The 20589-nt window shown below is 51.3% G+C and overlaps 2 protein-coding genes across 7 annotated transcripts in view; one reads left to right on the top strand and one right to left on the bottom strand.

Moving 5' to 3' along the window:
• The window catches only part of CIZ1 (CDKN1A interacting zinc finger protein 1), a 28862-nt gene extending 9798 nt beyond the window's left edge, over window positions 1-19064 (top strand). For 2 of the 6 annotated variants that reach the window (XM_060200261.1, XM_060200260.1), the window contains 14 exons: window positions 3836-4065; window positions 6235-6310; window positions 6461-6566; window positions 8148-8719; window positions 8859-8980; window positions 9427-9624; window positions 10736-10860; window positions 11463-11550; window positions 12051-12164; window positions 12355-12507; window positions 12702-12771; window positions 12990-13111; window positions 13467-13622; window positions 18815-19064. In XM_060200261.1, the coding sequence (XP_060056244.1) occupies window positions 3856-4065; window positions 6235-6310; window positions 6461-6566; window positions 8148-8719; window positions 8859-8980; window positions 9427-9624; window positions 10736-10860; window positions 11463-11550; window positions 12051-12164; window positions 12355-12507; window positions 12702-12771; window positions 12990-13111; window positions 13467-13622; window positions 18815-18877 (2175 nt within the window). In that variant the 5' untranslated portion in view covers window positions 3836-3855 and the 3' untranslated portion in view covers window positions 18878-19064. Of the gene's footprint in view, window positions 1-3835; window positions 4066-6234; window positions 6311-6460; window positions 6567-8147; window positions 8720-8858; window positions 8981-9426; window positions 9625-10735; window positions 10861-11462; window positions 11551-12019; window positions 12165-12354; window positions 12508-12701; window positions 12772-12989; window positions 13112-13466; window positions 13804-18814 lie in introns of those variants that run through there. The other 4 variants (XM_060200259.1, XM_060200257.1, XM_060200258.1 and 1 more) reach the window with 4 other exon arrangements.
• Window positions 13743-19567, bottom strand: BBLN (bublin coiled coil protein). The gene is made up of 2 exons (XM_007528867.3): window positions 19284-19567; window positions 13743-15560 (listed from the first exon to the last, which is right to left on the bottom strand). Exons 1-2 carry the CDS (start codon window positions 19360-19362, stop codon window positions 15388-15390), a joined length of 252 nt encoding a protein of 83 aa, XP_007528929.1. The 5' UTR covers window positions 19363-19567; the 3' UTR covers window positions 13743-15387.
• Window positions 19568-20589: the final 1022 nt, after the last annotated feature.

Raw genomic sequence — 20589 nt, 5'->3', positions numbered from 1 at the left:
ATCCCTGCATATATGTGTAGAGATTTTTTTCTGTTTTAAAAGTTTTAATGCCCTATTGAGGGAAAAATCAAGTGCCTTATCATGTGTTTCTCCACTGAGCCACCTCCCTGGCTCATATTTATTTGTATACCTTTATGAGAGAAAGAGGAGAGAGATGCTACAGTGCCACCTCATCATCCATGGAGCTTCACCTAATCTTGTCCTTGGTCTTTTTTTTTTTTTTTTTTTGCCTCCAGGGTTATTGCTGGGAGTCGGTACCTGCACTATGAGTCCATCCACTGCTCTTGGTGGCTATTTTTTCCCTTTTGTTGCCCTTGTTGTTTATTGTTGTTGTTATTGCTGTCATTGTTGTTGGATAGAGAGAAATGGAGAGAGGAGGGGAAAACAGAGGGGAAGAGAAAGACAGACACCTGCAAACCTGTTTCACCGCTTGTGAAGCGACTCCCCCATCCCCTCTGCAGGTTGGGAGCCGGGGGCTCGAACCGGGATCCTTACTCCGGTCCTTGCACTTAGCGACATGTGTGCTTAACCTGCTATACTACCTCCAGTCCCTGTCCTTGGTCTTGTTTTTGACACTCTCTACTTGGTCACATATGGAAAGCCTGGTTCTGCCACTGGGCCACTTCGCTGGTCCCTTCAATTAATTTTTTTTTTTTTTTGGCCTTCAGGTTTATTGCTGGGGCTCGGTGCCTGCACTATGAATCCACTGCTTCTGGAGGCCATTTTCCCCCATTTTTGTTGCCCTTGTTGTTGTTATTGTTGTTGCTGGATAGGACATAGAGAAATCAAGAGAGATGGGGAAGACTGGGGTGGGTGGGAAGAAAGACACCTGCAGACCTTCTTCACCGCTTGTGAAGCAGCCTCTCTGCAGGTGGGGAGCCGGGGGCTCAGACCAGAATCCTTGCGCTGGTCCTTGTGCTTCGTGCCATGTGCGCTTAATCTGCTGCACTACTGCCCAGCCCCCCCTTCAATTAATGTTAACTGAATACTAATTACATACCAGGCATGCTGTATATTTAATTTATGCCTCATAAAGCATTGTAATCCAAGTTATGTTATTATGCCCACTTTACAGGGGACTGAAATTAAATAGGGGGAGCTTATTTCCTCAGGGTCACATGGCTTATAACTAGCTCTCATCACATGTGTGGCCTAGTCTCTTAACCCATGTGCTTCCTGTCTCAGCAATGTGACAGGGACATGAGTAGGCCTTAGTTCAATTCCTGGCATCACAAGTGCCAGAGTGATGTTTTGGCGCTCTCTCTCTCTCTCTTTCTCTCCTTTCTTTCTAATTAAAAATAAACTTATTGGGGCCAGGTTAAGCACACATATCACCATGTGCAAGGATCTGGGTTTGCTCCCCACCTGTAGGGAGGATGCTTCACAAGCGGTGAAGCAAGTCTGCAGATGTCTATCTCTCTCCCCTTCTCAATTTCTCTCTGTTTGGCCAAAAAAGGGGGGGCGGTGGTGCACCCAGTTACTAAGTGCACATAGCACTAAGTGTAAGGATCCAGGTTCAAGCCCCTGGCTCCACACTTGCAGGGGGAGGCTTCACAAGTGGCAAAGCAGGTCTTCAGGTATCTATCTTTCTACCTCTCTATTTACCTCTCCTTTCTCAATTTCTCTTTGTCCTATCCAATAAAAATGGGGGAAAAAATGGCCTCCATGAGCAGTGGATTCGGAGTGTTGGCACCAAGCCCCAGTGATAACTGGTAATAAATAAATAAATAAAATTAAATAAACTAATAATTTTAAAGAAAAAAATTGTGATGGTCCTGGAGATGGCACAGTGGATAGGACATTGGACTCTCAAGCATGAGGTCCTGAGTTCAATCCCTGGCAGCACATGTACCAGAGTTCTTTTTCTCCCCTCCTATCTTTCTCATAAATAAATAACATATTTAAAAAAATGTGCAGCTGGTTCTAGCATAGGGAGCTGCGGCCTCTGGGGACAGAGAGGGTCTGGAAAGACTTGCTGGAGGAGAATCCCCTGAAGGGAGGCTTGAAGGAAGATCAGAAGTAGCACAGGTGGAACAGGCCAGGTGGAAAGAGCAGAATGTACAAAGGCCCAGGGGCAGATGGAAGCCAGACTTGCTTGAGGGCTGCACAGGAGCACATGGATGGAGTGTAGTGGGGTCACATGTAGGGAACATGGTGGTGAGGGGGTGGGGGGTTTGGGAAAGACCTTGCGCTGTGAGGAATGGACGCTGTTCCCCAGCAGCTGGGAGCTATGGGAGAGATTAGGCAGGCAGTAGGACAAGGCCGAATGTGGGTTGTGAAAGATCACAGCTTGCTGTTGTCTTCCTCTTGCTTTGCAAAAGCCACAGCTGAAGTTCAGGCAGTGACTTTTGAAAGGGGTGGGGAAATGTGAATGGGGATGGAAATCGGAAGATCAGAAAAGGCCAAGAGGAGGAGGAGGGAGGAGTGTAGGAAGAGGTGGAGGAAGAGCTGGCAGGTGGTGTTTGGTGATGGCTTGGGTGGGTGCAGGTAATGAGAGAAAGGAGTCAGAGGATTCCCAAGATACCTGGCTGGGACAGTGGTCCCCTCCCTAAAAACCTGGACAAGTACTGGTCCACATGATGCCCAAGCTTTGTCACTGCACAGATAACCCCCACCCTGATGCCTCAGGGATGAGACTGAGGGCCTGCAGGGAGAGCTTAGCATACACTGGGTTCCTGGTAGACTTGTTCAGGGAGTGTCTTGTTATTCCAGGGATCTGTGTATCTTTCACATACTTTAAGGCATGTGGGTAAGCTGTGTTACTGGGGGTGGCTGCAACACTTTCTTGTCTTTCTCTTCCCAACTACTGTAGAAAAGGAGCCCCGAAGCCACCTTCGCAATAGGGACCAAAGGAGACTGAGATAGACTGCTCTTAGGTGGAAAGAGGCCCCTTGCAAGTTATCTGTGATGTAACCTTAAAGCTTAAGGCTTTAACCTTAAAAGTTTGGGGTCGAGGGTTGGGCTGTAGCGCAGTGGGTTAAGCGCACATGGCGCAAAACTTGAGGACTGGCGTAAAGATCCCGGTTCGAGCCCCCAGCTCCCCACCTGCGGGGGGGGGGGGTCGATTCACAAGCAGTGAAGCAGGTCTTTCTCTCTCCCACTCTGTCTTCCCCTCCTTTCTCCATTTCTCTCTGTCCTATCTGGCAACAATGACATCAGCAACAACAGTAATAACCACAACAATGATAAAAAAAACAAGGACAACAAAAAGGAAAATAAATAACAAAATATGTCTTTAGACTGGGGGGGCATGGTGGCAGGACAGCTCACTTAGGCAGTCTGTCTGTGTTGCTATGTCTATGACACAGGTTCAAGCCCAGTCCCCACTGTACTGGAGGGAGTATTGTTGCTGTTGTGTCCCCTCTCCCTTCTGTATCTCTCTCTCTCTCTCTCTCTTTTTTTTTGCCCCCAGTCACTGGGGCTCTGTGCTGGAACTACAAAACCTTTTTTTTTTTAATTGGATAGGACAGAGAGAAATCGAGATGATGGGAAGATACAGAAAGAGAAAGAAAGACACCTGCAGACCTGTTTCACCACTGTGAAGCATTCTGGTCCCCCAACCCCACCCGTAGGTGGGGAGCCAGAGCCTTGAACCTGGACCCTTGCACAGGTCCTTGCACTTAATACTGTGTGTGCTTAACTGGCTATGCTACTGCCGGGCCCCTGTGTCTCTCTTAACCTGACACTGTTGACTGGCTACGGAAGAAGGGCAAACGCTAGAAGAAGAAGAAAGAGTGAGCCTGGAGCAGCAAAGCTCTCGCAAAGAAATCAAGAAAGCTTTGGGGTAAAACACCTGACCTTAGAAATCTCTCTTCTTCCCCTCTCTTGCCCTCAGGTAACCTCCGTGGCTATAACATGTCCACCTTGAACCTGACCACCCCCAGCCTCACACCCCCACAGCTGACTACCCCAAATCTCCAACAGTTCTTCCCCCAGGCCACTCGGCAGTCCCTGCTGGGTCCTCCTCCTGTTGGGGTCCCCATAAACCCTTCCCAGGTCAACCATTCAGGGAGGGGCCACCAGAAACAGACCCGGACCTCCTCCTCTATCAACTCCAATGGCAAGGTGAGTGGCGGTGGGTGGGCAGGCTGGGAGGGTGGCATAGGAGAGGGGCTTCCCTGGCTTTCAGCTCAGCTGACTGACACTGGGCCTTTGGTGTCTCAACCTGATGTCACACTGCTTCCTTCTGCCTCAGTTTCCTCATATGGAAGTGAGTGGGTATGTTGGATTTAATGTTTTCCAAACTTCTGATATTCTCCCCTTGATTTTTTTTAATTTAAATATTTATTTATTCCCTTTTGTTGCCCTTGTTTTATTGTTGTAGTTATTATTGTTATTGTTGTCATTGTTGTTGGATAGGACAGAGAGAAATGGAGAGGGGAGGGGAGGATAGAAAGGGGTAGAGAAAGACACCTGCAGACCTGCTTCACCGCCTGTGAAGCGACTCCCCTGCCCTGCAGATGGCTCGAACCAGGATCCTTACGCCGGTCCTTGTCCTCTGTGCCACGTGCGCTTAACCCTCTGCACCATCTGCGCTTAACCCGCTGCGCTACTGCCGGACTCCCCTATTTATTTATTTTCTAACCAGAACACTACTCAACTCTGGCTTATGATGGTACCAGGAATTGAACCTGGGACTTTGGCATTCCCTGCTTTTTTTTTTTTTCAAATATTTATTTTATTTATTTATTCCCTTTCGTTGCCCTTGTTTTATTGTTGTAGTTATTATTGTTGTCATTTTTGTTGGATAGGACAGAGAGAAATGGAGAGAGGAGGGGAAGACAAAGAGGGGGAGAGAAAGATAGACACCTGCAGACCTGCTTCACCGCCTGTGAAACGACTCCCCTGCAGGTGGGGAGCCAGGGCTCAAACCTTGTGCTTTGCGGTCCTTGTGCTTTGCACCACCTGCGCTTAACCCGCTGCGCTACCGCCCGAGTCCCCCCTGCTTTTTTTTTTGTCCTTAAAATCCAGGTGTATTTGACACATATATCTGGACCTTCTTTGTCCCATGCCACCCACCAATCCCTGCCTGGCTGGTGGTTACTGTATCAAAGCTTCACTGAGCTAGTTTCCTCTTGGTTACATTTCTACCATTCTACCAAGATGGAAACCATTATACAGCAGCCTGAAATATTATGTCATGACCTGAAAATTTAATAAACAGTCTATATTAATTGGCAAACATCTGAGACAAAGGGCAGCTGGGTTAAACAATGTAAGCTCTCCACATGCTGCTTGTAGGGGGAGTTGTGGGCGGCCCCAGGGCAGGCGCCCCCTGGTGGAAGCTGAAGACAGTCCAGTAGAGTGTGTCGCCCCACCCTCAGAGTTGTCTTCCACACTCACTGTGCTCCTGCGACTATTTAGGGGGTGAGGTATTTCCCTCCAGAGAGGCTTCATGGGCTCTGACATATCATTCAGGTCTGTCCTGAGTGATCTGTCCATGCTCCCTGTGCCCATTTTATAGGCAAGGCTCAGACAGGATGTGCACTTGAGAAGGAATGTCATTACAAGGGGGGTGGTGGGTGTCTAAAATTCTTTATGAACGGTAACAAGGTGATGATGCACCCGGTAGAGCACACATGTTACCATGCACGAGGATCTGGGCTCAAGCCCCTGGTCCCCACTTGCTGGGGGGAAGGAAGCTTCATGAGCAGTGAAGCAGTCCTGTCTCTCTCCCATTCTGTCTCTCCCATCCCTATTTTTTTTTTATTATCCTTAGATAGAGACAGCCAGAAATTGAGAAGGGAGGGAGAGACAGAGAGACACCTGCAGCCTTGCTTCACGACTCAAAAACCTTCCCCCCTGCAGGTGGAGACCAGGGGCTTGAACCCAGGCCCTTGCACACTGTAACATGTGCACTCAACCAGATGCACCACCACCCAGCCCCTCTCCTACCCCCTCCATGACCCCTTCTAAGGAAAATAAAACAGTTTTTTAAAAATATTTATTTCCTTTTGTTGCCCTTGTTGTTTTTATTATTGTTGTAGTTATTGTTGTTACTGATGTCGTCATTGTTGGATAGGACAGAGAGAAATGGAGAGAGGAGGGGAAGACAGAGGTGGGGAGAGAAAGATAAACACCTACAGACCTACTTCACCACTTGTGAAGCGACTCCCCTGCAGGTGGGGAGCCTCACGCCGGTCCTTGCGCTTTGCACCACGTGCGCTTAACCCGCTGCACTACTGCCTGACTCCCAAATAAACAGTTTTTGAAAAAAAGGATGCTTCTTCCCAGACAACACCTGTGGAAGACAAGTCAGACCCCGCAGAGGGCTCTGAGGACACCGCTGAGGCCCATATGGACAGCCCAGGTGAGCAGGGAGGCAGGTAGGGCCTCTGGATGCAAAGGCAGATGATGGGGCAGACCAGGGAGGGAGGGAGGGGGCTTGGTGAGAGGAGCCCAGGCCTCTTCCAGAGCTGGGAGGTGCCTGTCCAGCTTGGACTAGTAGCCTGTCTTCCAGACTCAGACAGCTGCTCCCACCCAGCTGATACCACCAAGAAGCGAGTTCCAGCACCTGAGCCGGAGGCTTGTCAGGCATCTGGTCCACCTGCTAAGAGGTCCAAGAGGTAACTGCTGATGCTGCACACCTGCCTGTGCTGAGGCTCCTGCATCCTCCTTCCTGAGAATGCTGGGGGTGGGGTGGTGAACTGCCCAGGGAAGGGGCTTTAACCTGGAGGAAGAGCAGACCTAATTCTGTGACTTTTCTGGAAGGGCATAGCCCAGTCAGGCCTGCTGTCTTTGCTATGGTTGAGCCAGTGGGAGGTTGGCATGGTGGCCAGATGGGGTGGGGGGTGTGCGTCTCATCGTCCTGGAGTGGGCAGAGGCAGGGAGGCCTTATGGGGTACTGGATACATGTGAATTATGGAGGGCGAGCAATATAGCTCACTTGGATAGTGCACTGCTTTATCTGTACTTGACCCAAGTTGTAGCCTGGTTCTCACTGCACTGAAGGAAACTTTAGGGCTGTGGCTATTCCTTCTCTCTTTCTGCCACTCTGTCTCTCTGTCTCACTCTATTTGAATTTTTTCTTTTTTTTATTTTTTTTTTTAGCAGAGCACTGCTTAGCTCTGGCTTATGGTGGTGCAGGGGGATTGAACCTGGGACTTTGGAGCCTCAGGCATGAGAGTCTGTTTGCATAATCATTATCCTATCTACCCCTGCCTGAAAAAAATTTAAAAAAAATTTTTTTTAACTTTTTAAAAATTATTTAAATATATTTATTTATTTTGTTGCCCTTGTTGTTTTTATTGTTGTAGTTATTATTGATGTCATTGTTGTTGGATAGGACAGAGAGAAATGGAGAGAGGAGGGGAAGACAGAGAGGGGGAGAAAAAGACAGACACCTGCAGACCTGCTTCACCACCTGTGAAGCGACTCCCCTGCAGGTGGGGAGCCGGGGGCTCGAACCAGGATCCTTCCACTGGTCCTTGTGCTTAGCACCACCTGCGCTTAACCCCCTGCGCTACCGCCCGACTCCCTGATTTTTTTTATTATCTTTATTTACTTATTGGATAGAGACAGCCAGAAATTGAGAGGATGGGTGAGAGAGACACCTGCAACACTGCTTCACCACTCATGAAGCTTTCCCCATGCAGGTGGGGGCTGGGGACTCGAACTCAGGTCCTTGTGCACTGTAACATGTGTATTCAATAAGGTGAGCCACAGCCCAGCCCCCTAAAAATTTTTTTTATATTTATTTATTTATTTTCCATTTTGTTACCCTTGTTGTTTAACATTGTTGTGGTTATTGATGTCATTGTTGTTGGATAGGACAGAGAGAAATGGAGAGAGGAGGGGAAAACAGAGAGGGGGAGAGAAAGACACCTGCAGACCTGCTTCACCGCCTGTGAAGCGACTCCCCTGCAGGTGGGCAGCCGGGGGCTGGAACTGGGATCCTTCTTATACTGGTCCTTGTGCTTTGTGCCACGTGTGCTTAACCTGCTGCACCACCGCCCGACTCCTCAAAAAAAATTTTTTTTTAAGTGGAAAATGTGAATGAGACTTCTCCTAGCTTAATTAGAAAAAAATTGGGGCCAAAAGCCAATGTATTTGCCAGGCTTTTACTAAGATGGGGACCCATGACGTGGCATTTGTGGGGAAGTCCTGGGGCAAATTGAAAGAAATGAATGTGACCTCTTTCTCCCCAGCTCAGAGAAGCCCACAGAGAAGGAACCCCAAGGACAGCTGCAGGCAAAGGTCCAGCCACAGGTTCGGATGACAGCCCCCAAACAGACACAGACCCCTGAACTGCTGCCTGAATCACTGGAAGAACGGGTGCAGCCACTCTTCCAGCCACGGGTTCTGCAGATCCAGGCACAAAGGCAGCCTCAGACACAGTCCCAGTCATCACCAGCAGAGGCCAGGGTGCGGTCAAAGTTGCAGAAGCAGGCGCAGACGCAGACCTCTCCAGAGTTTGAGCGTCCACAACCAGAGCAGGTGCAGCTGCGAGCATGTTCACAGCTATTCAGGCAGGTGCAGCCACAGCTGCAGAAGCAGGCACAGACACAGACATGTCCACAGGTCCAGACACAATCAGAGCCAGTAAGCCAGCCACCACAGCAGCCACCAGAGCCACCTCCAGTGCAGCCGCTGGCACAGCCATCAGAGCAGACCAAGGGGCAGCGTCAGACCAAGTCCCAGACATCAGCCCCAGATCAAGCACCAATTCCAGGCAATTCCACAGGGCCAGACTTACCACCTGAGAGGGCAGACGCTGTAGGTGAGTGAATGCTGGTTCACAGTGGCCTGATGATGGGAGGCAGGACTGCCTGTGCCCCAGGCTCAGGATGCTACACTGGGGGCTCCGGGGGCTCAGGTGGGAGAGGAACTCAAGGAAACAAACATGTCTGTCGTTTCAGGCCCAGAGGAGGCCTCGCTGGAGCCTGTGGGTGCCCAGGGCAGCATGGAGGACAGCCCAGAGGAGCCGGCCAGTGGCCTGGAAGTGGGAGCACGTGAAAGCAGATCAAGGGAGCCTCACGGGGTGGGTGAGAGGCTGCAGTGCCCAGCAACGCTTGACCTCTCTCTGCCCTCTGGGACTGAGAGTGTGACAGCCATCCTGTGCTTGGGTGGTGGCCTCACGGGGTTGGCTTGTGGTTCACGGAGGAGATGCCTTCACCTGTTTTGCTCTGATGACCTGGGAGGACTTTTGGTGACCAGAGTCCCTCCCAGCCTGTTCCTCCCGAACTAGAGCCCTAGTGTCCTGGAAGATGGGTGGGGCCACTGGAAGCCTGTGTCTGGGTTTGGGCCCCAGCTCTGCCTTCTGGTGAAAGAGGCCAGGTCTGTCCCTTTGTGCCTCAGTTTCCCCAGGTAGAACATGGGCTGTCAGGACAGGCCGTGGGGCCCTTGCTCACAGAAGCTGAGCTGGGGGGTCTGTCCCCCATCCCAGAAGCCCTGCTGGTGGTAGCTGTGCTCCTGCTCCCCATGCAGGTGTGGGGTGCTGGGGTTTCCCTGAAGGTCACCATACAGCAGAGCAGTGACAGCCGGGCCTTCAGCACAGTATGTCCCATGACTGGGCTGCGCTCCAGTGACTCGGCCTCTGCCACCCCTGCCGCCGCCAGTGCACCCTCCAAGCAGAACCTGCAGTTCTTCTGCTACATCTGCAAAGCCAACTGCAGCAGCCAGCAGGTATTGTACTGCCAGCCTGGGCAGAGTGGGGGGTGCAGGGCAGGCCCCTCTCCAGGACTGCCTCTGGGACCCAGGATGTCCCAGCCACACAGCCCCACCTCTAGGAGCTGGACATTTCTTGACATATCTTCTTACCAGTCAAGAACTAGGAGTGCATTTATTTGTTTTCCTTTCTCTTCCATTTTTTAAAAAAGGTTTATTTGTATTTATTAATGAGAAGGTGGAAAGAATTAGAGCATTATTCTGGCTCATGTGATGCCAGGGGTTGAACTCAGGACCTCATGCCTTAAGTTCAATGCTTTATTCACTGTGTTACTTCCCTGGCTACTATCTTCAGCTTTAAATATGGTGTTGGGAGGGGAGAGGGTTTGCATAATGGTTATGCAAAAGGATTTTAGTGTCTGAGACTCTGTGGTCCCACGTTCAATCCCTAGTGCCACTTTAAGCCAGAGTTGAGCAGTGCTCTGGAAAAAAAAAAAAGAGAGAGAAAGAAAAAAAAAAAAGAAGGATAGAACAAAGAAGAAAAAATAGACATGGTATTGGGGGCTGAACTCAGCCTTACAAATGCAAGACAGGAGCCCCATCACTGAGCCTCCTCAAAAAGGCAAGGTTTAGAGCGAGGTGACTCTGCATTGAATTAGCACTGGCCTCTTGTGTACATTTGGAGGGTGACTGCACTTCCTTGCCTCAATTTCCTGGCCACTGGAAGAAGCATTTAGAGCCCATCTCAGTGGCTTCTGGGGATTTAGCCACTTGACAGACGTCAGGAGTCCCCAGCCCTGCCCTGCACCCTCACAGTGCTAATGGAGCTTGTGCTTCTGCAAGTGTCCCCAGTCAGCCTCACTTGAGCAGGACCATGTGTCTTGGCAGTTAATCACATTACCTTTGAGTGCTTCATAGCACCTGGAGGAGCAGGAGCACTGACTGGTGTGTGCTCACTCTATGCCTCAGTTTACTATCCTTCTGTGGCCCACATGTGCTTGTTGGAAGAGAAAGGGCCTCCTGTATGCGGCAGATAGCCATGCTGCCCAGGTCACAGGCCTCATTCTGGTCCTGCACTGCCTGTCCTAGGTGCACTCCTCCTCACACCTGTTCTTGCTCCTCTCTGCAGGACTTCCAGCAGCATATGGCGGGGGCCCAGCACCAGCAGCAGCTCGGGGAGCTACAGCACACCAGCCAAGCCTGCCTGCTCTCCCTGCTGCCTGTGCCTCGAGACGTGCTGGAGAAAGAGGGCCAGTGAGTGGTGCCAGGAAGGCTGAGCCTGGGGTGAGGGTGGGCACTCTGTGGGCAGAAAGGTGAGAGGGCCCTAGATTTGCCCCACCCTTACATGGCTGATTTACATATATCACTCTACAGTGCTTATTATTTTAAGATTTACAAACTGGATTGTCAGAATAGTCATGACATATTTTTCTATGTTTTTCTAGGGAAAATGTGTCATGACTTTTCTGATAACCGAATATTTGCTTCCTAAGAGAGGGGCCCAGGGCACTGCTCTGGAATCCCACTACAGTTTTAATATTACGGTTTGAATTCTTCTCATAGCCAATGTCATGTTCATTTTCTTCGGAAAGTTAATGGTGGTTCCTCTCTTGGGGGTGGAGGTGGGGGCTGCTACACTGGAACCTGCGTCTCATACGTGTGAAGCTACCTCCTCAACACTTGGCTATTCTAGTTTAAGTCTTCTTCCAGAGGAGTCTGAAAAGCAGTTTATTACATTTCCAAAAACAATCCCATTGGAGGATCTTTGGAATCATTTGGAGTCTGTGGAGCACCTAGGAGGGCTGCAGTCTTGGCAATGAACTTGGTGCCATACTGATTTCACTGTCATCTCTCAGAGAGCCTCTGCCAAGGCGCTGGTGCAACACCTGCCAGGTCTACTACTTTGGGGACCTGATCCAGCACCGCAGGACACAGGACCACAAGGTAGGAGGGATGTGGGCTTCCAGGAAGGAAGGAGCCTGGGCTGGGAGTAGAGAGGAAGTGGCACTCTGTCTCTGTGTGGCCGTAGCTTGTAGGCTCGGCTTCTCACTGTTTCTTCCTTGGGTTTTAATTTTCTCATCTGATCAGGGCCTGCCTTCCTTCCTTTCCTTTCACTAGAGCACTGCTCAGCTCTGGCTTATACTGGTGCTGGGAACTGAACCTGGGAGCTCAGGAGATTCAGGCATGACAGTCTTTTGCATAACCATTGTGTTGTCTCTTTGACCCCATAAGGGTTTTCAAGACATCCCGTCATTGAGCCTCAGGGACTCCCGGGGCTTTTTCTCTGTCTCTGTTGCCACCTGCTGCCCCAGCTTGTAACCAATGGCACAGGAAGGGGAGGTGTTGGTCCACTTCTGGTCCACGGGTGGGGCACAGCTGTGATAGGCTCACTGGGCATTTTCTGGCTGCCCAGTGGACACCCCCGAGCCGCCTGTATTCCCCAGATTGCCAAGCAATCCCTGCGACCTTTCTGCACTGTCTGCAACCGCTACTTCAAGACGCCCCGCAAGTTTGTGGAGCATGTGAAGTCCCAGGGGCACAAGGACAAAGCCAAGGAGGTAATCCCAGCTCCCACAGAGGCCATGAGCCTGGAGAGGTACACTGCCTTGGCCAAGGTCACACATGCAGTTGAGGTCTGGTCCATTTGGCCACGTGGCAGGCAGAAGGATTGAACCTGTGAGAGTGTGGGCTGGGTGGAGTATGGCCCCAAGCTGATCTGAGCTGACCTGAGCCCTGGACAACATGCAGCTGAAGACACTGGAGAAGGAGATCGCTGGGCAGGATGAGGACCACTTCATCACAGTGGACGCAGTGGGTTGCTTTGAAGGTGATGAAGATGAAGAGGATGATGAAGATGATGATGAAGATGAGATTGAAGTTGATGAGGAATTCTGCAAGCAGGTGCTTGGGAGAGTATGTGGGAGGCAGGCTTGAGACTAGACTCCCAGCCTAGGGGAGACGACCTCCCCTGCACCCCAAGCTCTAGAGGCTTGGTACTGTCATCTGTAGGCACTAACGCATGATACCATTTCCTGCTAGTATGGGAGGAGGCTGAGGAAGCAGCCAGAACTGAGGTCCACACTCCCTGTTTCTAGGTGAGGACCAGAGACATCTCCATAGAGGAGTGGAAAGGCTCAGAGACCTACAGCCCCAACACCGCGTATGGTAAGACCCCAGCCCTGCCCACACCTGCAGGAGCCCAGGCCTCTCAGCACAGTGATGGTTCTTCTAGGAGGTGCAGGGACCCCCCAGACTCCAGCCACACTGGCTGTCCAGACAGCTTGGCCCTCTACACCCTTCCTTTCTCTCATCTGGATGGTGGGGGGCACAGGTGGGCAGCAGAGAGGGCGGCAGCTGAGCCCCTTCCCTCCCTTCTCCCCCAGGCGTGGACTTCCTGGTGCCTGTGATGGGCTACATCTGCCGCATCTGCCACAAGTTCTACCACAGCAACTCGGGGGCACAACTCTCCCACTGCAAGTCCCTGGCCCACTTTGAGAACCTGCAGGTGAGCTGGGCCCCTGCCTCACCCTCCCTGCCCAGGACCTTGAGCTGGTGTGTGGCTCCTTCCTGTGCCTGTCCTCAGAGCCCTCTGGAAGCTCCCCTCTCCCAAAATACAGGGAGGGAGGCCCCACCTGCAAAGGCACTCAGAGCTGGGTGGGCTGGGTCATTTCTGTTCCTGTCGTGAGAGGTGCTGTGGGCTGGGTTGTTGGCTCCAGAGCTCTGGCCAGAAAGGCTGAGTGAATCTCACAGGTCACATAGCATGTGTGACTCAATCCTAGCTGGGCCAGGGAAGCAGCTGGTGGTGGAAAGTACACAAGGTAGAGAGGAGGCCCTACCTCACCTGTACCCTCTGTGTCCAGAAATACAAGAAGGCCAAGAACCCCAGCCCCACCACCAGGCCTGTGAGCCGCCGCTGTGCCATCAACGCCAGGAATGCCCTGACTGCTCTCTTCACCTCCAGTGGCCGCACACCTATCCCACCTAGTTCCCAGGATGTGGCAAAAACTGCCAACAAGGTGACAGCCCCTCCACCCCTTCTGCCAAGGCGCTCAAGCCGCCTCAAAACATGATAGAGGGTGTTCCCACTCCTAGCCCGTCTGGGTCCAGATCTGCTGTGCTTTTTAGGAGTCTACATGGAAGCCTTGACATACTGCTATTTTTACTCAAAAGTCAATAAAATAAAGTAGTTTGGTAGCAGTCCCCATCCCAAAGCCCTTCTGTCTGTGGGACAATGCCAGTCTCAGAAGGGTAATGACAACCTTCCTGAGAAGCAGGAACTCTGCTCAAAAAGATGCTTCACCTCAGAGTTCCTTTCCTACTAATGGGTCAGGCTGGGATGGCATCTTCATTTACATCTCACTGAATCTTCACATCTGGGTGGAGGTACATCTTATTCACATATCATTTCATTGTCACAATGGGTAGGAAGTACATCTTATTATCCCCAACATACAGATATGAAACTAGGGCCTAGCAAGGTCAGGTGACTCGCTGAAGGTCATACATCTGGTGAGTGGGCAGGAGTTTGGGCTCTGTGCTGGCCTCTGTCCAGGAGTGGGGGCTCTTGCTGCTCAGGCCTTCTGGTCTGAGTTGGTTCACAAACAGGGACCCCACTCCGTCTCCTCTCACAACCAATAATCAATCATCAGTGAATGGGGCCCAAGCCGACTTCGTTCTTGAGTTTGGTAACTTCCCTATTTGAAAAGAGCCTTACAGGCCTGGAAGGTGGTGCAGTGGATAAAATGCTAGATGCTCAGGCATGAAGTCTTGAGTGCTAAACCTAGCATATGTCAGAGTGCATATGTCAGAGTGATGCTCTGGGTTTCTCTCTCCTTTCTCCTTAAAAAAAAAAAAAAAAAACACAACTTTGGTGACAGAGAACCAGCCCAGCCCTGTTTTTTGAAGAGCAGAGAATGACACACAAAGTTGTAGTTATCTCAGAGAAAGGCCCAAGTGTCCAGAGAGGCTGAGTGCATAGCATGGGGTCACACAGCATGTCTGATGCTGTTTCCACGAGGCTGGAAAGGGCCTGCTGGCCAGGAGCACAGCAAGTGGGAATACATCCTGCTTCATCTGCATGCTTTATGTCCAGAAAAACAAGAAAGTTGAGACCAGGGAGTAGGTTCCCTGGTAGAGTCCCTTACCATTTGTGAAGCCCTAGGCTCAAGTCTAGCACTACAGAGGGGCTCCTTGGATGGTGGAGTAGTGCTGTGCTGTCTCTCTCCCCATGATGTCTCTTCCTCTCGTCTCTCTGAAATAAAGAATGAAAAGCCTGGTCCTGGGGAGGCTGCTCAGCACCCCTATAATGCATGCATTCAGGCCATGGGTTCATGACATGGTGCTGAAATTAACAAAAAGGAAATACAAGAAAGTCAAGGTCTGGGATCTCCTGAGTCAGCTTGGCTGTCATGTTCCCCTCTGGCAGCTATAGGAGTTCTGTTTTCAGGATACAGAAGAGAGGAGTAGTGGTGTTGAAGACCCATTTAATATGGGCACATCAGGCCCAGCTGAGGGCAGAATGGGAAGAGTCCAAGCTGTGTGCAGACAGACAACGTGGGTGAGTTCCAGGCCCACATCTGGCTCCAGAAGAAATGCTGAGAGGTGGAGGCTGGCCTAGGCAGGCCCATTGAGTGCCAGAGGGTGGCCCAGGCAGGCAGCCCCAATGGGGGACCTGGAGGCTGGTCCTAGAAAAGGGATCTAAGCCAAGTGGTAAGTTAAGTGCCTGGGTAACAGTCTGGCCCAGGGAGGCAGGGTGGGGTCCTGACTGGGGTCTCCTGGAGCCTAGGAGCTAGCATCACTGGGGGCCTTGCTGAGCTGCTGCTGGAACTCTAGGCGCGTCTGCCGGTTGGACTCCAGCAGCTCCTGGAGGCGGGCATGGAGGTGGTCGTTCTTTTCCTCCAGGTGGTCCAGGCAGGAGTTGATTTGGTCCAACATGGAGTTGATGGCAGCGTATTCTGGGATTAATGAGAGAGAGAGAGAGAGTCAGGGTTCCATGTCTCTTTGGGGCTCTTAGTACCCACTATCACGTGTCCCCCACCCTGGTTCCAAAGGCAAATCCCTACTTTCAGAGCCTCCAGCTGGAAAAGGGGTAGATAGCAAAAGAGAGAAGAAAGGCCTTGGAGAAATGACTCCTCAGTCCACCATGCTTTCTTCTCAGGTTAGTCTTGTCAAGGGGTAGTCAACACACAGGAGATGAACAGCCTGTGAAGTCAGGCCAGGTACAAGTTCCTCTCCACTCTCTTTGCCAACTGCATAGAGGCCAGAACCCCCACTGTTCATTTATTTATTATTAATTTAAAGACAGACAGAGGGGGTCGGGCGGTAGTGCAGCAGGTTAAGTGCAGGGGACACAAAGCGCAAGGACTTGCATAAGGATCCCCATTAGAGCCCCCAGCTCCCCACCTACAGGGGGGTCGCTTCAAAAGTGGTAAAGCAGGTGTCTTTCTCCCCCCTTCTCTCTCCATTTCTTTGTCCTATCCAACAACAATGACATAAATAACAACAATAATAACCACAATGATAAAACAAGGGCAACAAAAGGGAAAAAGTAGCCTCCAGGAGCAGTGGATTTGTGGTGCAGGCACTGAGTCCCAGCAGTAAGCCTGAAAGACAGTAACACCAACGCTTCCTTCATTGTGGTGAGGACCGGGCTTGAACCTAGGTTAACACTCATGGCAAAGCAGTGCACTTATTCAACTGACCTATTTTGCCAGCTCCGGAGCCCAGAGCTATTTCTGAGCTCTGCAATCAAGGTCTCTATCCCCAGGCAGACCTGACTCTCTAGCCAACCCTAGGTTCCTCTACCCTCAGGACAGAGCAGCCAGCAAGTCCTGTCACCTCTCCAGGCCTGCTTCCCATGCCTTCTCTCAGACTTGCTTCTGCCCACCTCAGGCCCTTTGAACATGCTGTGGTGTCTGGATGTGATGTGTCCTGTCTTCCTTTCCTCCTTCATCCCACTCATCCTTCAAGGCACAGACTGGATGTCATCCCAAGGGGTCTCTCAGTGCCCCGTATCAGAGCAGGTCCTAATCTTGACTGCTCTGCCTTCCCCAGCTCCCTGTGATTATGCTGACCTGTCTCCTCATCAGTGTATAAAACCCCGCGGGAGGGGAACTAGTTGTGCATTCACTGGTTTTTCCCAGGTGCCTTTACTAGCACAGTGAGCATCTGTTCAATGAATGACTGAAGTGAAGTCTAGTCCTACTGCTTTTACTTACCTATCCCTAACACCCAGAATACCTCAGTCACCTCACGACGCTCAGGAACAAGCACAAGAGCTTGGGAAAACAGCTTAATGGGTGAGCACAAGACTTGCATGCTGGGATAAAGAATAGGAGAGCTTCCGGAGGTGGTGAGATGCAGAACTCTGGAGGGTGGTGGGAATTGTGTAGAACTATACCCCTGTTATCTAATGGACTTGTTGTTCATAATTGAAAAAAGACTTGCATGCCTAGGCCCTCAGAAGCATGTTCAATCCCCAGGGCCACCATATGCCAGAGCTAAGTGGTGTTTTGTTCTCTCTTTCATGAAAAATAAAATCACAAAAGAGAGGAAGAAAGAAAAAAGGGACCAACTGAAAATGTATCCTCTTTCAATAAGTCTTTCTTCGTTTCCACCAGAAACCATCCCTCCTTCCTCCATGGTCACACCTGACCTGCTTTTTCTGTCAAACACTATCCTTTAGGACCGAAGGTCTGGGACTGTGCCCACTGCGGAACTTAGTTCTAAGCCAGTCCATGACTCAGATACACTCAGTTGCCAGCACGGGATCCAAGGGGAAGCTGCTGTTATTTGGGAAAGGACAGAGTTGGCACAGGTCTGGTCCTTTGGTGCAAATGTGTCTGCATTCTGGGGGAACCACAGTCATGCCTGTAATCTGTACATAGAGGGCACAGAGGGCAGGGTCCCAGAAAGTCAGTCTAGTGATACTGATGAGGAAAAGGAACCCAGAAAGAAGGGCCCAGCAGAGCCACAATTCAGATTTGGGGAGCAGGTGCTGCATCCCAAGAAGTTACTGCGCCTTTCTGGAAATAGGGGTTCCAAACTGAGCTGCTGGTGCTGATGAGGTATCCCAGCAGTAAAGTGCATACCTAGCATGAGTGGGGCCCTGTGTCTAATCCCTGCTGAGAAGGGAGCTGATTCCCCCTTTTTTTCCATATCACTTTATTGGGGAAATAATATACACGGTCAGTACTTACCTTTTCAAACCCTATCCCAACCCCCTGGCAATGCTGTATAGGCAACAGACTGATTTACAAGCAAGTCACAGTGCTATGATGTAAACTAAATAAATCGCTATTCCCCAAATTCCTTTCTTTAAATATATATATATTTGGGTTGTTGTGAGCATTCAATAAATCAAGAATTCCAAGATGGCCTGGCCACAGCTAGTATGAGCTAAATACATGGTCATTACCATCACTCTGCACTCTGTAGGAGACAAGCCTGGAGCTGAGGGTGAGTCCACACACTGAGGCCAAGTTGTGTCAAGGGCACAAGGAAAAGGCCCAAGTCTGTGCCTTCAGCAGGGGACCCTCTGCCCACACTGTGCTAAGTCCTATGACCTCTACCAATGTCTACCCCATGTGAGTCCTGGGAGGTGTCTCCTGAAGCTCTCAGCACAGCTACCACACTCTATCTGGCTGCTCCACCCCAGCAGGGCCCAGGACAAACTGGCTAACTCTCCACTTACCCCAGGTGTGTGTGTGTGTGTGGGGGGGGAGGCCTGTGTTAGCAGAGCCTAGCTAATGAAAATATTCTAAAACTTACCATGAAGATAGATGCACAGCACAACTCTGAATGTTCTTTCTTTCTTTCTTTCTTTCTTTTTTGTTTGTTTACTAATTAATGAGAGGGGAAAGCATAACTCTGGTACATGTGATGCCAGGGATTGAACTCAGAATTTTAGGCTTTAAAATCCAATGTTTAATCCCCTAAGCCACCTCCCAGTTTACTTCTGAATGTTCTAAAATCACTATATTCAATGTATCAGTAAGTGGGTGAAGGGTCTAGTCCTTGAATTCTAGCCTAGTAAAGCCATTACCTGACTCAACACAAAAGACAGACCATAGATTTACCCTACAATATTAAATCCTGCCTCTAAATCAATAAAACATTACACTTTTGCATGCCTGGAACCCATGAAATAGTTTCCATTCATTTTTCCCACACACCACAGAAGACACTAACAACTATTTTTATTTTACAGATGGGAAACCTGAGGCTGAAGAAAGTGAGAAGGGAGCTGATGGTTCCTTCTTCACAGCCCTAAGTCGACCCTCGGGGCAGTGCTGTGTAGGCAACAGTCTGCTTTATAATCTAGTCATGTAGGTCCAGGCTCCAGCAGCAAAGATGAGTGGGGAATGCTGACTCAGCAGGGCAGGTGCACCCCCTCGCCCCCCAGCCAATGCACGCCCAGCCCCGCTCCTAAGGAGCCCCCTTCTCTGCTGTGCTGAAGGAAGCGGCTGGTGCAGAGTCTCTGCAGCGGCCTCAGTGACCCCATCTGTGAAATGGGACCACAGACCTTTAATGACCCGGTTTCTAGGGGCTCGCCCTGAACCCTGAGAGGACACCTGTGGCTAGCAGTCCCCCTTCCAGGGACGGGAGGAAGATGGGGCTCCTTGTAGGTCCCCACTGCGCTTCCCAGCAAAGGCAGCTTCCCAGCCCGCCTGGGTCACCTGCTTCCCCGAAGCTGTCGTCCTCGCCTTCCGCATCCGGGTCCACCGGCATGCCCAGGTCCCCATTGGGGCCCGACATTGCGGGTTCCGGCGCCGCCAGGGCCTCGCTATGGTGGAGCGCAGAGACTGCTGCAGACAGCAGACGACAGCAGCGAGTAGGAGCAGGCGGCTGGGGGTCCGGCGCCTAAAGGGTGGAACGCCGCGGCGGCGGAAAGCGACCTCAAGGCCGGGGCCCCGCCCCCAAAGCCCGATCGGCGCGTCCGCCCCGCCCCTACCACGCCCACTTCCCGGGTCCCGCCCCGCCCACTCTGCCTCACAGTGGAGCTCCGCCCACCCCGCGGGCTGTTCTCGTTCCCCTCGGAGTATGGCTGCCCCGGAGACTCCCAGGGGGTGGAGCCACTAGTCCTCAGGGAGCCCTGCAGAGAGAAGCTGCCAATTTGGTCCTCAGCTCTGCCTCGTCCTGCTTCTGGAGGATTCTGTCAGCTATTTAACTCTTGCGTGTGGGCGAAATCAGAGACTCCTGGTCTGCAAGGCCCCCTCTGGCTTTAGGAGACTTTCAGTCCAGCCAGCTGCCATCACACACCTCTCACCAGCTGAGAAAGGAGGTCAGCCTACAGTCACTCAGCAGCAAGTGCCGCTCCAGAGCTGGGCCCAGAGAGTGGAGGCCTGTGCACTGGGGGATCTTGCAGCCTGTTCCTGACTTCACTTTGTTCCTATAGATAGGCCTTTAGTTTAGAGGTGTCACCGGTGTGTTTCCTGCTGGTGACAACTAGGAGGAAGGGGAGAGATCCTTTATCTCCCAGCCGTCTCACCTGCTCACTTGTAGAAAGTGGAGGGGCTATTGAGTCTAAAGCCTGCAATCCAGGCCCACTATCCGCTTGCATTTAGACAGCTCTGCCTTCCTCATGGATCCCTTTGAGTGGAGGCCAGGACTTGAAGAATTTCCTCGGACAGACTGTCTCAAGCAAGTCAGCTGAATCCACTTGTACCTAATGGATGGACACCCTCTCATCCTTCTAGTGCCCTCCTTCCCCCACCCCAGGTTCTGCGGGAGGTACTGTTGCTCTTGGATGAAGTAGGTGGCAGTTAGCACCCCCGCCATTCAGGGGTGCCAGGAGTGCACCTGGGTGGGAGCTGAGCACTTGGGGGGAGGGGTGGGCCTGTGCTTGGGATATGCATGCAGACTCTATGTATGCATGTTCACATTTGCTGTGTCTGAAAGAGAGAGATTCTGGGAGCCTTCATGTCTCATCAATCCCCATGTGTCTCCCCTTGTCTTTTAGATCTTCTGAACCCAGGTTTGATT

This window comes from Erinaceus europaeus, chromosome 10 (genome assembly GCF_950295315.1).
Source record: "Erinaceus europaeus chromosome 10, mEriEur2.1, whole genome shotgun sequence".
NCBI lineage: Eukaryota > Metazoa > Chordata > Mammalia > Eulipotyphla > Erinaceidae > Erinaceus > Erinaceus europaeus.
This window is presented reverse-complemented; position numbering and strand designations above follow the sequence as displayed.